Here is a 14,015-nt window from a genome sequence, read left to right as displayed (position 1 = left end):
TTAATAATTAAAGCTAAAATACCTGGAAAATTTTTGATAGTTAATAAAATGGAAATTTAAAATTTTTTCAAAAAGTGATCATAAAATTATTAATTTTAATATCTACTATCAGATGCAAAAAATTAAAATTTTTATATAATATTTATTAAAATAACAATTTTATTCTTTTAAAAATTTTCAAAGATATTTTGTGTTTATTAAGATAAATAACTTTTTATGCAAAAGAATATGTTTAAAAAAAGTATACCATAATATTTATTTAAAATTATTTTTTATTAATCTGTTTAATTTTTTTTAACTTTAGAATGAATATTTTAAGAATATTGTTTTAATGTCTCTACTTTATATATCACCAATTTTAAATTCGATTCTCGATAAACATATCTATTACTTTTTGTCTTAAATTATTATTTTTTAAATTTAATATTTATGAATTATAAGAAATAAATTATTCTTTATTTTAAATATTAATAATTCAATTATTGTTTTTTTATTTCTTCAAATTTACTTAAAGCTGCTTATATATTTTAAATTAATCTTTATTTTTTAGGCATTTATGTCTTAAACGTTTAGAATAATTTTTAAAATGTATTGATAGAAAAGATTTGGTATTCAAAGTAACATCTCTGGTAGTATATTTTATTTTAAAACTTATTATATTATAATTCATAATAAATTATAATTAAGTTAGTATTAATATATCTTTGAGGTAAAGTGGCACATATAAATCTAATTAATTAGTAAAATGTGCTTTGAGAGTTCTTCCAGTGTAACGTGCGATTGGTGAAGCAATTGTTTTAATCTTTTCATTGGAAAAGTTGAGTTTTTCCAGGTATTTCATTGTTTCTTTAGGTATTTCACCAAAAGTGCAGAAAACTAGGGGCATGAAATGGACTCTTTTGAAATTTGCTTTATGACTTAATATTTCAACAAAGTTTTCTCCCTTCTTTAAATTATTCAGAGCAGCAAAATTTTCCAATTTCTTTGTTGAGTTTACTGCATATCTAGCAGTCTTCATTTTCATTTGAGATTTGGCGTTCTTCAGTGATGAAATACTTACTTCTATAACATAAATTACCTCTGGAGTATACCATACCAAGTCAGGCTTATTATGGTATATTTTTGCTGTTCCAAAAGTGTATTTTACTCCAGCAGCAATCTTCATGTTTCCACTTTTTATTATTCCTGATGCTTCTGGATATCTTAGCGTACATTTGACTTTCATGATTCTACAGAGTTCAGTTATTATGTGGTAAACTGCACTATTGTGACGCATTAGATGTAGATTCTTTTTATGGAATTCACAAACACTAGCCACATGGTATGAAGTTTCTTCCAATTTGTTACACTTTCTACATAATCTACTAGACGGTGAGGATTGATTAACCAAACTTACGTGTCCATTATAAATGATTTGTTCCTCTGAACCAGCATAGCACAACATGAGGTATTTGGAGTCAATGTTTAGGTCCGGGAGATGGAATTCTTTTTTGATTGCTTCATTTGCATATGTCATGTTTCCTTTTTTCCAATGTTCCAGCCATAGGTTCCTCCTTTTCTCTTTGATATTTTCAATAATTTTCTTCGCATCCAGAAGAATATTGTTTTGATCTTTCACCATACCCATAATATTCCAATTTATTTGAAAGTTAGAGTATTTTTTAGTTATATATAAAGCATCACTAAGAGTGTTTCTGTGACCATTTTTTGACATTGCAATATATAGTTTGTCTACTCCTCTAAGAGTTTCTCTTTTTTTAATGTAACAAGCTTTCCTGATTATATTGGCTGCTACTTCAATTTCTATTTCGTTTAATCCAAGGGAGTTGTATTCTTTAGGTAAGTAGATTCTACTATTTGATACTTGAAGCTTTTTGATGTTTTGGTTCACTAACTGATTTCTGACCATTTGATCGAATTTCTTACATTCATTCAATAGTTCTTGAATTGAACATTTATTGGTTATTAAATTACCTAGGTAATATGCTGCGCATGGAGATATTGTACTATTAAATACTTTTCTTTTCTGGTGTGTAGTGAGTCTTGATTCAAAAATAGTTGAGTATTTAGATAGTATTTTATCTTTAAACAGTTGGATATTGATATCCTTTAAGTCCAATGAATTTTCTACCAGACCAAGATACTTGTACTCGGAAGTATATGGAAAGTTTAATGAACTTTCTTTCAGCATTAGTCTCTTTCCCAGATCATCTGTGCCATATATGCCACATTTTTGTGGATTCAGCTTCAGGTTCATCTCTTCTGCTATTTCCCTCAATTTAATAGTTAGTTTTTCAACTTTCTTTTGTGATGTAGCATACAGTTGATAATCATCTATAAAACTGATATGGTTGATTTTCAAAGTGTTGCTTGGTGTAATCGTTTCAATTGGTACTTGTTCTTCCTTGTTCAAAGCATAAGATATTTCACCAGTCAATAATACAAAATATAAAGAGCTAGCCACTTTACCTTGAAGAATACCAGATTTAACAGGTATTTTAGTTTTGGAAATATTTTTCCCATTACAAATTGATATGTTCCAGCTATCAATTCCATCTAAAATGAGTTTGTGAATAATTGGTGGAGCCTTAATACTTTGTATCATTTTTTTCAAACACTTATGACTTATTGAGTCATAACATTTGCTGAAGTCAATCCATGAACACCATATTTCTTTCACATCTTTCGTTCTTCTAAATTTCATTGATTGAACCAATGATTTGTATAGGAGTAGGGCTTCACATGTTCCATGTTTATTCTTAATTACTGCCATTTGATTTATAGGCAAAATTTTCTCTATTGATTCATAAATCTTGTTTGCAATAAGTTTGTTTAGTAACTTGAAATCACAGTTCAAGCAAGAAATCGGTCTATATGATTTGACATCATTTTTTGGTTTACCATCTCTTTTCCAAATCATGAATGTGACTGCATTTGTATCTTTCTTATTTATTGTGTATTCACCATACCAAGTTGATTTGATCCATCTGATTAGATAATTTTGTGCAGATTTGAACCATTTGTAACAAACTTTCATTACCATGTCAGATCCCGGTGCTTTGAAATTACCACAATATTTTAAAGCTTCAAGAATCTCCTTGTCATTTATAGTCCAGTCTACAATTAATGTCTTACTAAACTTCTTCAACCAATTGTCAAGATGTGGTGTTTCTTTATCATCCCCATCTTTGTTTGTAAATAGTTCTTTATAGTATTTGACGAATTCTTCTTCCTTTGGGAGTTCAGCCTCTTCATCATTATGATTTTGAATATTTGAGATGATCTTAATGCTTGGTGTTAGTTTAAATTTTGTTCTTAAAATTGCTTTTTTGTGTTCATCCAAGCATGCCGTAATTTCATTTTTAATATATCTTAACTTGTTGTAGTAATCCTTCAACATCTCAGAAGGGCTCACTTTGGCGTTCCTTAATCTTTTCCCAAAATTGTGCCTACGTTTATTCGTTTCTATCAAATGCTTTAAATCTTCTATACAATTAATAATTTTCCTTTCTTTTTTCCAAAGTTGATTTATCTTGGAATTATATTTATTATTTCCAAGTTTCCCACAAACTAACTTTCTAAGAGTTAAACCAGCTGCACATATTAATGTCTTAATAATACTTCTCCTCTTAATGACATCCTTAACTTTGTTTTTGGTTGAGCAAATATGTTTGTTTAGGATACTATCCACTAAGAATATTTGAGAAGAGTCCTTTGGAACACTAAATTTTTGCATTCTGGTTGATTTACCCTTCTTTCTTTGGTAATTGATTGTGTTGACAAACTTGAGAAATAATTTTTCCGTTTTCAAAAATTCCTAATCCTTGTTTTCAATAACAATTGGTTTTACTTCTTTTTTACACTTAATTCCTCTTTTCAATTTTGCTTCTTCATAGTTGTCAAAATTTAATTTTTCCTCAGGTTTTTCCTCATTTTCCCTCATTTTAATTTCACAATTTTCCCTTTTTTCTCTTTCAAATTCTCTCAATTTCGTCATCATCGCTTTAATTGTATGATTAGGAAAATGATGACATATTTGCTCTAATCTTTTTGTTTTAGTCAAATTTTCTCAGTTTTATCATACAATTCTACCAATAATTTTATTTTATTTGAAGTCCACTGAAGTTCTTCTTTTTTTTTCTATTGTTGGTTAGTATATTAGTTGGTGCCATTCCAGCCTCGATCAACGAATTTTGCGAGTAAGTTTAGCTGCTTTCGTTGATTTCTTCTAATTACTTAATTGTAGTAGAAATATTATTAAAATATTCTAAAACAACGTTCTCGTAGAACTTAAAAGTAAAGAATCGTAGTATATTCTTTTATTTGTACTATGAAACTAAATTAAACAATAAATATACAATAAATATCATATAATCAAGTTAACGCAATAAATAATTGGGTAAATAAAAGTTATTAATGGCTGATTTCATCTTGATTCTTTTCGCCTTCTAGATGTTTCATAATAATTCTTGCTGTCTCATTCATTTAACTGTAAGAACACTCTTTGATCAAGCTATCCATCTCTTTTTTGGAGAATCCCAATTCAATCAGGATTTTCTGTGTTCTTAGAGCAGATTCAGTCAAGACATATTCTCCATAACAGCCAAATACAAATGATCCAAACTTTATCTTACACCTTTCTTTTCTTTCCATTAAATTTAGTAGATTAAAATCACGAGCTATCGAATCAACATTATCATTCGTTATTTTTACCATGGAGCTCACACAATATTTTTTATACTTTATTCTTTCTTGCATCTTCAAGTTCTAGATATGTGGTATCGACATCTCTAGTATGTACGTTATCTTTTTTTTCCCTTCTTTCATCGTTATAACAATATCCGGTTTATTGTTTACTAACGGTTGTTCAGTCAAAAACTTATGGCCAGATCTGATCCTAATTTTTTCCTTCTTCCCATTAAATACTGATCTACCATATTGTAAATCACCATCTAACTTATACTTTTCTTTTAGTCTTTTTAATATATTGTACACAACCATATCGTGTCTTCTTGTGTATGAATGGTATTTGCAAGATGTCACCACATGGTAGTTTGATTCTATTTCATTGCAGCCAAATCTGCATGTTTGATCATCTTTCCCCTTCGTAGAATAAGTCTTTGCTTTGAAAAACACCTGCTCTTCTGACGTAGTATAGTGGTGAGTATCCGCGCCTGTCACGTGCGAGACCGGGATTCGATTCCTCGCAAAAAAGTCTTTTTGTTGAAACTTTTTGATTTTTTTATATTTAAAAATTCTTAATAATTATTTTTCCTAATTTTTATAAAACTTTGAATGTAAAAATATACAAAAATAATTTTTTATTCAATACATTTTGTTAAAATGACAAACTTTTTTGTCTATTTATTATTAAAATGATATTTTTAAGTAACTCAAATTTATTAATTATATCTAATAAATTATAAAAAAAATTCTTAACTATAATATAATTAAACTGGAATCTATAAAATACATGTTTAAAAATAATTTTAAAAAATTGTATATATATAGTAAAAATGTCTTGCATTCATAATCAAATAAATACAATTTTTCATTATTAACATAATTTATAAAAAGTTTTTTGACAATGTTTTTTTTTGTTCTTCAAAATCCGTTTCAATGATAAAGTTTATGACAATGGATATCTTATATATAAATATATAATTTTTTTTACTCTTTCTAACATAAAAAATATAGGGAATGAAAAAAAAAATTAAAAAAAAAAAACAATAATTTTTTAAGAAATTAAAAAAAAATAAATAATTTTTTAAAAAATTTAATAAAAATTAAAAAAAATTTTCTTTTATTTTATTTTAATTTTGTTTTCAAATCTCTCAAACTGATTACATCATTTTCTGTTATTGCAATTTTTTCTTCATCTTCTGCAACCTTATAATCCACTTGTAAAGACAGTAAAATTTTATTGGAACAATTAATCTCTATAAAAAAAACAATTAATGATAATAGAAAAAAAATTGAGAAAAACATGACAATAAATAAAAAAATTGTCATCTAAGTTGAAATGATATGTCACCACACCTTTTAATTAATTTTATATCATGTATATGAATCTTTTGAAGTCTCCCTTTGGTAGATTCAAGTTTACATGCATAGATATAAGGGTATTCGATTTTTCTTGTACATAAATTAGGTTCGTAAAGCGCAGCAAGTTTTGAATCAGGAGTTTGTTTTCTAGCGACAATATCTCCAATTTGAATATCACATAATGGCATTATGCCAGCATTTGGTAATTTAAAATTTAATAATTGGCGTTTTTCAAAAGCTTTTTTAGCTAACTCTGACCAAGTTTTAACTAAATCATTTATGTCAAATGATAAAACATAATCTGGATTCAAAAGTTTTTCAGTTAAAGTAGGTTTTCCAGATCTACCAAATACATGTTTAAATAGAGAAGAACCTGTGGTATCATGAATTGTATTATTATAAATAATTGCGATACGTTTTATGTTAGCACGCAAAAAATCAGTTTCTGAAAGATTTTGACTATTTTCGAGATACGCTGATCTAAGCATTTTCCGAAGAGAACTAAAAGATCTTACCACAATTGAATTTCCTTGATGGTGTTTAGCGGTATTGAATACAGCTTCAGTGCCTAGCTTTTTGAGTGAGTTGATAGTTTCAGACGAGCGAAAACATGTTTAATTATTAGCTTTTATTAATTTTGAGAAATCATAAGTATAAAAGATTTCTTTAAGTGCTAGAAGAACTTCTTCAGAAGATTCTTCTTTGACTATAGTAGTGTAGAGATTCATTCCATTGCATTTAAGTAATATTATGAGAATATGAATTATGTTTTAGTTTAGTCAAAACATAATTCGGATATAAAAGAAAAAGAATATTTTAGTAAGATATATTTTAGTTTGTTGTATCAAACATTTAGATCCCTGATAATTATCAGGTATCTTTTACTAAGCTTAATAAAGTACTTTTTAGTAGAGATCCACATGCGCGAAGTAGTGTCAACAATATTTAAGATAATAACTTTATCTGTTTTTGCAACTACTTGGAAATGATCCATTGAAATTTCAAAGAATGGTTTTGTAGGGATATTAATAGCCTTATATTCTGGGTGAATATGTTTGGAGGGCTTTGTTTTTAAGCAGATTTCACAATTTTTAACTAATTTAGTGACAATATTCTTAAGATCATCTGCATAAAAATGAGAGCAAACTATTTCATAAGTTTTTTTTATACCTGGATGAGTATATTCAGAATGTATTAATTGAGAAAGCCTACTAGCAGAAGTATGAGACAGATATGGAACTACATTTTTCTTTTTGTTTTTATAAAAAATTTTCATAACGATACCATTAACAACCGTGGTATCAGGGGTATTAGATGAAATACCAGCTTTTTGTTGATCCTGTAAGATAGAAGTCGAATCAAGTAGATAACATGTTTCAGAAACAAAAACTTCCGGTGTATTAGATAAAATATCTGCAATAAGTTTAGATTTTCGAAATAATTCATTAGCTACAAAATTAATAACTTTTGGTATTTTATGAATTTTAACGTTAAACATTTCAATATATGAAATATAACGTACAAAACGTGGGTCAACAGATTCTTTGAGCAGAGCAATAGCAGTAGCATTATCACAATAAAGGTGAATTGAAGCAGTAGATAAGATATCAGTGTTACTCATTAAAGTAAGAGCCATTGCTTGAAGTTCAAGTAAATTAGAACTTTTAGCTTGTTTAACGTAAGGGAATTTTTATGAAAAATAACGCACAGGTTTAAGAATAGAATCAAAATCTATTTGTGCAATAACGGCACCCATATGAGTTTCTGAAGCATCTGTATAAACATGAAATTCTTTTGTAAAATCGGGTAGCATAAGTAGCTCCGATGAAATTAAAGCATTAATAATATCATAAAAAGCAGCTTGTTGATTTTCATCAAGTTCTACCTTTCCTTTCTTGTTAATTCTAACACAATCAAGAAAGGGGTAGCACGTGCTGTAAAATTTTTTACTGCATCACGAAAAAAATCCGCACTAGCAAGAAATTCTTTTAATTCTTTGACAGTAGAAGATAATTTACGATTAGTCATGGCAAATGTAGCTTTTTTTCCAGGCTGACGAAAAGAACCATCGGTTAGCCAACCAAGAACTGTAATTTGTTGTTGAGCAAATTTACACTTATCTACATTAAACTTAAGACCATGTTGAGTAGCAACAGTACATAAATTAACAACATCATTGAGATGTTTATAAATATCATTTTGTTTATCTAAAATAAGCATATCATCAGCATAAGATAAAGCAGGAGATTGAGATTTGATAGCAATTGTGTCATAAACGCGTTGCCATGCCGCCATGGCATTTACATCACCAAACGGCATTCTTGTATAACAATACATGCCAAAAAGTGTATATACACCGTAATATTGGTAATCAGAAGGGGATAATTGAAGAGAAAGGAATGCTTTTGTAGCATCTATAGTAGTTATAAAATGAGAACCCTTAATTTCTTGAAATATTTCTTGAACAGTACAAGTAGGATAACCATCTCTAACTGTTGCAGCATTAATAGATCTAAGATCTATAGCAAAGCGATCATTTTTTCCTTGTGATTGAACGATAACATAATTAGATACGTACTTAGTATCTTGTTTAATGAGAATTTTAGCATTTACTAAAGTAGAAACGTGATTTTTTAAGCTTTCCCATTGAACGGGATTCATTCTATAACGTTTTTGAGGAACGAATTTTTCAGGAAGAAAATGTTTCTCGGGAATGGAAATAGTACAGCTTCCTATGTCATAGGGAAGGGCAGAATGAAGACTAGGAAACTTTTCTTTTATGTGTTTGGCAAAAACTTCGTGTCTTTCTTTATCATTTAATTTAGAAGAGAGAGCGATATGTGTTTCTGGTAATTGTGCTTCTTTTGTATCATGGAAGTAAAATAATTCACCAGCTAGTCTAACATAAGTAGAAGTAATTGCAAAATCTGGAAAACGATCCAGAAAGTCATTGCCAACCAAGATTCTATTATAAAGAACGGAACTATTTGTAACATATACGTGAAGTTGATGCTTAATGTTGCTAATTGTAAAATAAACTATGGCAGCAGATGTTTGATTAGAAGTACCACCAATACCTTTTATAGATTCTTGTATTGGGAAGGTTTTAAGTTGAAGATGTTTTACAAGATTATGATGTATTAGAGAAACATCTGAGCCAGTATCAAATAAAACATTAACATTTGAAGTATTAACCTTTAATGAAGCAATTTTTCTAATTGTTTTTTCAGCATAGTTACTATGCTTATAGGTATTTGAAATTTCTTCATTTTTTATAGCTTGTGTAGCATAAGAAGGAGATTTTTTTGTATAATCAGCTTTAGGTTTTCCTTCTTGCTTACGCCGACACTCAGATTCAACATGACCTAAGTATTGACAGTGGTTACACTTAGGTTTGTTCTTGAAAGGAGGAAGTTTATTAAAACTTTTTTTTTTACTCTTTTGGATAAACTTATTTCTAGCTTGGTTTTACTTTGACGCAAGATAAAGTCCTCAATTAGTGTATGATTAGCCTTATTATATTCTCTAACAAAAGACCATAAATCAGTGTCTTTTATAAGAATTTCTTTAAGTCTAAGGCGAAAGGCAAACTGAGCTTGAAAAGCTGGTAGTTCTTTATAAGCTTTTATAGACAAATTATAGATATTTCTCAATGAAGAAGCAAAATTTGAATAGTCGATTGTAGCATACAAATATTGCGCAATAATTAAGTCCTGTGAAGCTTCTGAGGGAAAAACTTCAAGACAACGTTGAGAATAATCTTCAAAAAACTCGTGAAGATTAGCAGTATGTAAATGTTGACTTGTTTCGAGATCAATTCTAGATCTAAATGCTTTATTAAGGTAATGATCTGGTATTTGGTCAAGTTTAGCATTTTCTTTGAATTCAGCAATAAAATCAGCTAATGAATATGAAGCAGTCTTATGGCAAAACTTATTCATATCAAAGATAAAGCGATAATTTTTGAATGAAAACTTTTCCATATTTGGCGACTGGTATAAGTTATTTACTATATCAGAAGCTTTTGATGAGTTTCTACAGGCGATGGGCGATCAGTCGTTATAAAAGTCTGTGGACTATTTATAAAGGGATCAATCAATCTAGAATTTGTTGAGAATCCAAAAGTATTTATAGACTCTTCGTTGAGAGTATTATCGAACATATAATTATCTTCTGGTTCTTTAATTAGCTTAGAAGTATAGTGCCAATTAGTTCCGCAGTCTTTAGTTAACTCAAGATTGTTCTTAGCAACAAAGTCCTTAAACTGATTAGATTCAACTAGCCTAGTTAAAGAATGTAAAAGTTGAGGGTTTTTTAATAGATCAGAGAGGAAACGAGCTAACTGTTTAAGATGCAATAATCCAGTAGGATATGATTCGCGATTCCAGTATTCAGAAAGAGAATTTTTGATAGAGTTTTTATCAAAGGTTTTAAGTAATACTGACCTGAAACTTGAAGGTAGGTTAATCCAACAATCTTCAAAATAATCACTTGGTACAGTATTAGAAGCCAGCTTTACTTGATTCGAATATATTGTAGCTCAGTCCAGTAAAATTTGCTACAGATGTATGAAGAGAAAAGTGGTTTAAAATTTGATGATATACGGGTGTAAATTTATTTACTAGTGTAGCAAAAATTTAATCCCAAATGCAATAGAGCAAGAAATGATTACTTTTTAATAGATACGTTTAACTATTAACCAAAAGTACAGTTTAATATTTACCAAGTAATTTAGCAAAATTTAATTATCAAAAAAATTACTTATTAAAGTAAAATTTTATTGGAACAATTAATCTCTATAAAAAAACAATTAATAATAAAAAAAATTGAGAAAAACATGACAATAAATAGAAAAAATTGTCATCTAACTTGACATAATATGTCACTAAGTATATTAATTTTTATAATAAAAATTTATAAACGAAAAATTGTTTATTAATAAATATTAAAATGAATAATGTTAAATAATTTTTTTTCTGCTGTTTAATTTATCATTATCTTTTTTAATCTTTAATAAAATATCAAAATTTTTTATCTTATTTATTTTTATTATTAATTCTTAAAACTTTATATCTTTTTATAAGTTAGAATTGTTATCTGAAAACTAAAAAACATTGTACTTCATGTTTTATATTATTAAAAAAAAAAATATCTAAACTCCAACAAATACCATTTTTAAACTTTATTTTTTTTTTTTTAAAATAATTCATATTAAACAATGATAAGATAAAATTTTATTTCTACAAATAAATTTTTTATCAAGAATAGAACATGAGTATTTAACTTCTTCCATGATTATTTCATAATTATTTTATTTACCTAAATATAATTTACTTTACATAAAAGATATTTTAAATATAATACATTATTATTGAATGTTTTATTTATTTTAATGTAAATTATTAACATTTTAATATACTTAAACTTTATTTATTAGATATAAAAAAAAAACTTTTTATATCTGATTTTATAATTAATTAATTTTTTATTTCCATTATAACAAACAATATAATATATATTTACATAAAAAGTTTTAAAAAAAAAACTTATAAAATTATTTCCATAAAAAAATGTATAAAAGCAATGAAACTTTTTAAATTTTTTTCCAATCTATTTCCTGTATGTGACAAAAAAAATTACTATAAATTCAAAAGTTGTCATGATTTATGTTTTTGTAAGTAAAAAATAACTTAATAATTAAAAATAAATTTTATTTAGTTTTTTATAATTTTATTAAATAATTATTTTACTATTGAAGAATATATAACAAAAAAGAATTTTAAAAGATCTATAGACCAAATAAATAATTTTGTACAAAATTTTCCAGAAATATCTGATTCAACAATAAATAGTAGAAAAAAAAGAAAAATTATAACAACTACAAATTCTAAATGGCCATTAACAATAGATTATTACTCCGAGTCACCTATAAATTCTTATGCCATTAACGATGTAGTAAAACTTATTGAAAAAGAAACTTGTTTTAAATTTCGAAAAAGAAGAACTACTTTTTTTCATTCAACAGGTATTTATTATAAATATACAGGAAAATGTTCAAGTGCTATAGGAAACATCCATAAAGTCATATGGCAAAAAATAGAAATTGGAGAAAGATGTAATAATTTTGTAGGAATTTTTCATGAAACTTTACATGCATTAGGATTATATCATGAACAATGTCGATTTGATAGAGATTTTTTTGTAAAAATATACAAAGAAAAAATGTTACAAAATGAGACTGCAAGTTGTAAAAAACATACTGCATATGAAGGTTTTCATTATCATTTATCATATGATTATGGATCAATAATGCATAGTGCTGTAAATGCATTTGCTAAAGGTAATTTTAAAACAATAATACCAACTGATTCTTTATATGAAAGAACTATGGGACAAACTAAAAGACTTTCTTTTAATGATATTAAAATTTTAAATTTACACTATTGTGCTCATCCTAAATGTCCATTTAAAAAGCATTGTTATAACTATGGATACCAAGATCCTCACAATTGCAATTTGTGTAAATGTATTGATGGATTTATTGGTTCACAATGTGAGCAGTTTAATATGAGACAAATAAAATGTTCGGAAACTTTAATACTTCCAGATCGTGAGCCTAGAACATTATTTTTAAATGGAAAAAAAAAATGTGTTATACATTTCGTAGTGAACAAAACTAGTAAAATTAAATTTAATATTGTAAGAGTGCATATGCTTCCCAATACTTATCCAACTTGTCAATATGACAACACTATAGAAGTAAAATATTGGATGGATAAATCTGTAACAGGAGCAAGATTTTGTCTTCAAACAGAAAATAAGTTAATTTTGTCACATAACAATCATATAATTTTTCATTACAGAAGTCTAGAAATGGCCAATTTTGCTTACATACATTATAGTGAAGTATAATAATTCAATGTGAGAAAATAAAAAGAATAATAATAAAATATTATTGCTGGTAAAAATTTTAAAAAAATATTCTTTTTATAGTAATCCGTTCATAGATTATACTTTTAAATGTATATTGGCTAATTAAAAATTGTATTAAAATTTCAAAAAGTAAAAAAAAGTAAAGTTTTTAAATGAACTGCAGAAATTTATATTATTAAGAAAAATATATAGTCATATGTATACGATTTTGACAATTGTACTTTTGATTAGCAATATTAATTATATAATTAAATATTGAACATTCATTAAAATTAATAAATCTCATTTAAGTACAAATATAAAAAATTATATTTAAATATTAAAAAGAATATATCAAAATATAATTTATATTTAAATTAATAATCAAAAAATGATTTTATTTTTAATTATTTATATTACAAAAATTTAAATTTTTTAATATATTGTGTAAAACAATTTTTATAAAAAAATTGAAATAGTTATATTATATTATAATATTTCTATATAATAACAAATGTATTATTGATGTTCACATGATAGGTAAAAAAAAATTACGAAATCCGCATTACTTTTTTATTATTAAAGTTTAATCAAAACCAATTAATTCAAAAATTAAAACATAAAATGATTATCAGTTCAATTATTATTTTTTTATTTTAACAGCAGCAAAAAATAAAAAGAAAAACTTTTAATCATTATTTAATGTAGCATTTCTCAACTAACTTAACAAAAAAGTTTTTTTTTATATTTAATTCTCTTAAGTTAATGCAAAACTTTATAAAATTATTAAACATTATTATTACTTTCAATAAAATATTATGAAAGTGCTAAATTTAATATATTAAATGTATAAAAAAATTATTATTTTATTAAATGTTATTAATTTTATTTTTTGGAGTTTTGTAAGTTTATTATAAATTTTAATTTTATTAAAAAAAATTATAATTATATTTAATTTTTATTAATTAAAAAAATAAAAGAATAAAACATAAAATTTTATTTGATTTAAAATATAAATGGTATATGCCTATACTTTATTTAATTGATATAAATATTAA

The 14,015-nt window shown here is 26.0% G+C and overlaps 6 protein-coding genes across 6 annotated transcripts; 1 reads left to right on the top strand and 5 right to left on the bottom strand.

The window, feature by feature from the left end:
• Positions 1 to 733: 733 nt before the first annotated feature.
• Positions 734 to 3,736, bottom strand: SRAE_0000073600 (Reverse transcriptase domain-containing protein; the record flags this gene model as incomplete). Its single annotated transcript, XM_024646672.1, has 1 exon — positions 734 to 3,736. The coding sequence occupies one exon, from the start codon at positions 3,734 to 3,736 to the stop codon at positions 734 to 736; it is 3,003 nt and encodes a 1,000-aa protein (XP_024500827.1).
• Positions 3,737 to 3,817: 81 nt separating this feature from the next.
• On the bottom strand, positions 3,818 to 4,716 carry SRAE_0000073500 (Hypothetical protein; the record flags this gene model as incomplete). The annotated part of the gene is made up of 2 exons (XM_024646671.1): positions 3,818 to 4,002; positions 4,500 to 4,716. 2 exons carry the CDS (start codon positions 4,714 to 4,716, stop codon positions 3,818 to 3,820), a joined length of 402 nt encoding a protein of 133 aa, XP_024500826.1.
• Positions 4,717 to 5,932: 1,216 nt separating this feature from the next.
• SRAE_0000073400 (Ribonuclease H-like domain-containing protein) lies at positions 5,933 to 7,858 on the bottom strand (the record flags this gene model as incomplete). Its single annotated transcript, XM_024646670.1, has 4 exons — positions 5,933 to 5,939; positions 6,040 to 6,613; positions 6,931 to 7,713; positions 7,750 to 7,858. The coding sequence occupies 4 exons, from the start codon at positions 7,856 to 7,858 to the stop codon at positions 5,933 to 5,935; spliced, it is 1,473 nt and encodes a 490-aa protein (XP_024500825.1).
• Positions 7,859 to 7,926: 68 nt separating this feature from the next.
• Positions 7,927 to 9,986, bottom strand: SRAE_0000073300 (Reverse transcriptase domain and Peptidase A2A,retrovirus, catalytic domain and Aspartic peptidase domain-containing protein; the record flags this gene model as incomplete). The annotated part of the gene is made up of 2 exons (XM_024646669.1): positions 7,927 to 9,410; positions 9,518 to 9,986. 2 exons carry the CDS (start codon positions 9,984 to 9,986, stop codon positions 7,927 to 7,929), a joined length of 1,953 nt encoding a protein of 650 aa, XP_024500824.1.
• A 68-nt stretch (positions 9,987 to 10,054) lies between these two features.
• On the bottom strand, positions 10,055 to 10,921 carry SRAE_0000073200 (Hypothetical protein; the record flags this gene model as incomplete). Its single annotated transcript, XM_024646668.1, has 2 exons — positions 10,055 to 10,584; positions 10,915 to 10,921. The coding sequence occupies 2 exons, from the start codon at positions 10,919 to 10,921 to the stop codon at positions 10,055 to 10,057; spliced, it is 537 nt and encodes a 178-aa protein (XP_024500823.1).
• Positions 10,922 to 11,704: 783 nt separating this feature from the next.
• SRAE_0000073100 (Astacin-like metalloendopeptidase) lies at positions 11,705 to 12,957 on the top strand (the record flags this gene model as incomplete). The annotated part of the gene is made up of 2 exons (XM_024646667.1): positions 11,705 to 11,719; positions 11,764 to 12,957. The coding sequence occupies 2 exons, from the start codon at positions 11,705 to 11,707 to the stop codon at positions 12,955 to 12,957; spliced, it is 1,209 nt and encodes a 402-aa protein (XP_024500822.1).
• Between the last annotated feature and the right edge of the window lie 1,058 nt (positions 12,958 to 14,015).

The sequence above is a fragment of the Strongyloides ratti genome, scaffold srae_scaffold0000018 (assembly GCF_001040885.1).
Source record: "Strongyloides ratti genome assembly S_ratti_ED321, scaffold srae_scaffold0000018".
NCBI lineage: Eukaryota > Metazoa > Nematoda > Chromadorea > Rhabditida > Strongyloididae > Strongyloides > Strongyloides ratti.
The sequence above is the reverse complement of the archived record's forward strand: the minus strand, read 5'-3'. Positions and strand labels throughout refer to the sequence as shown.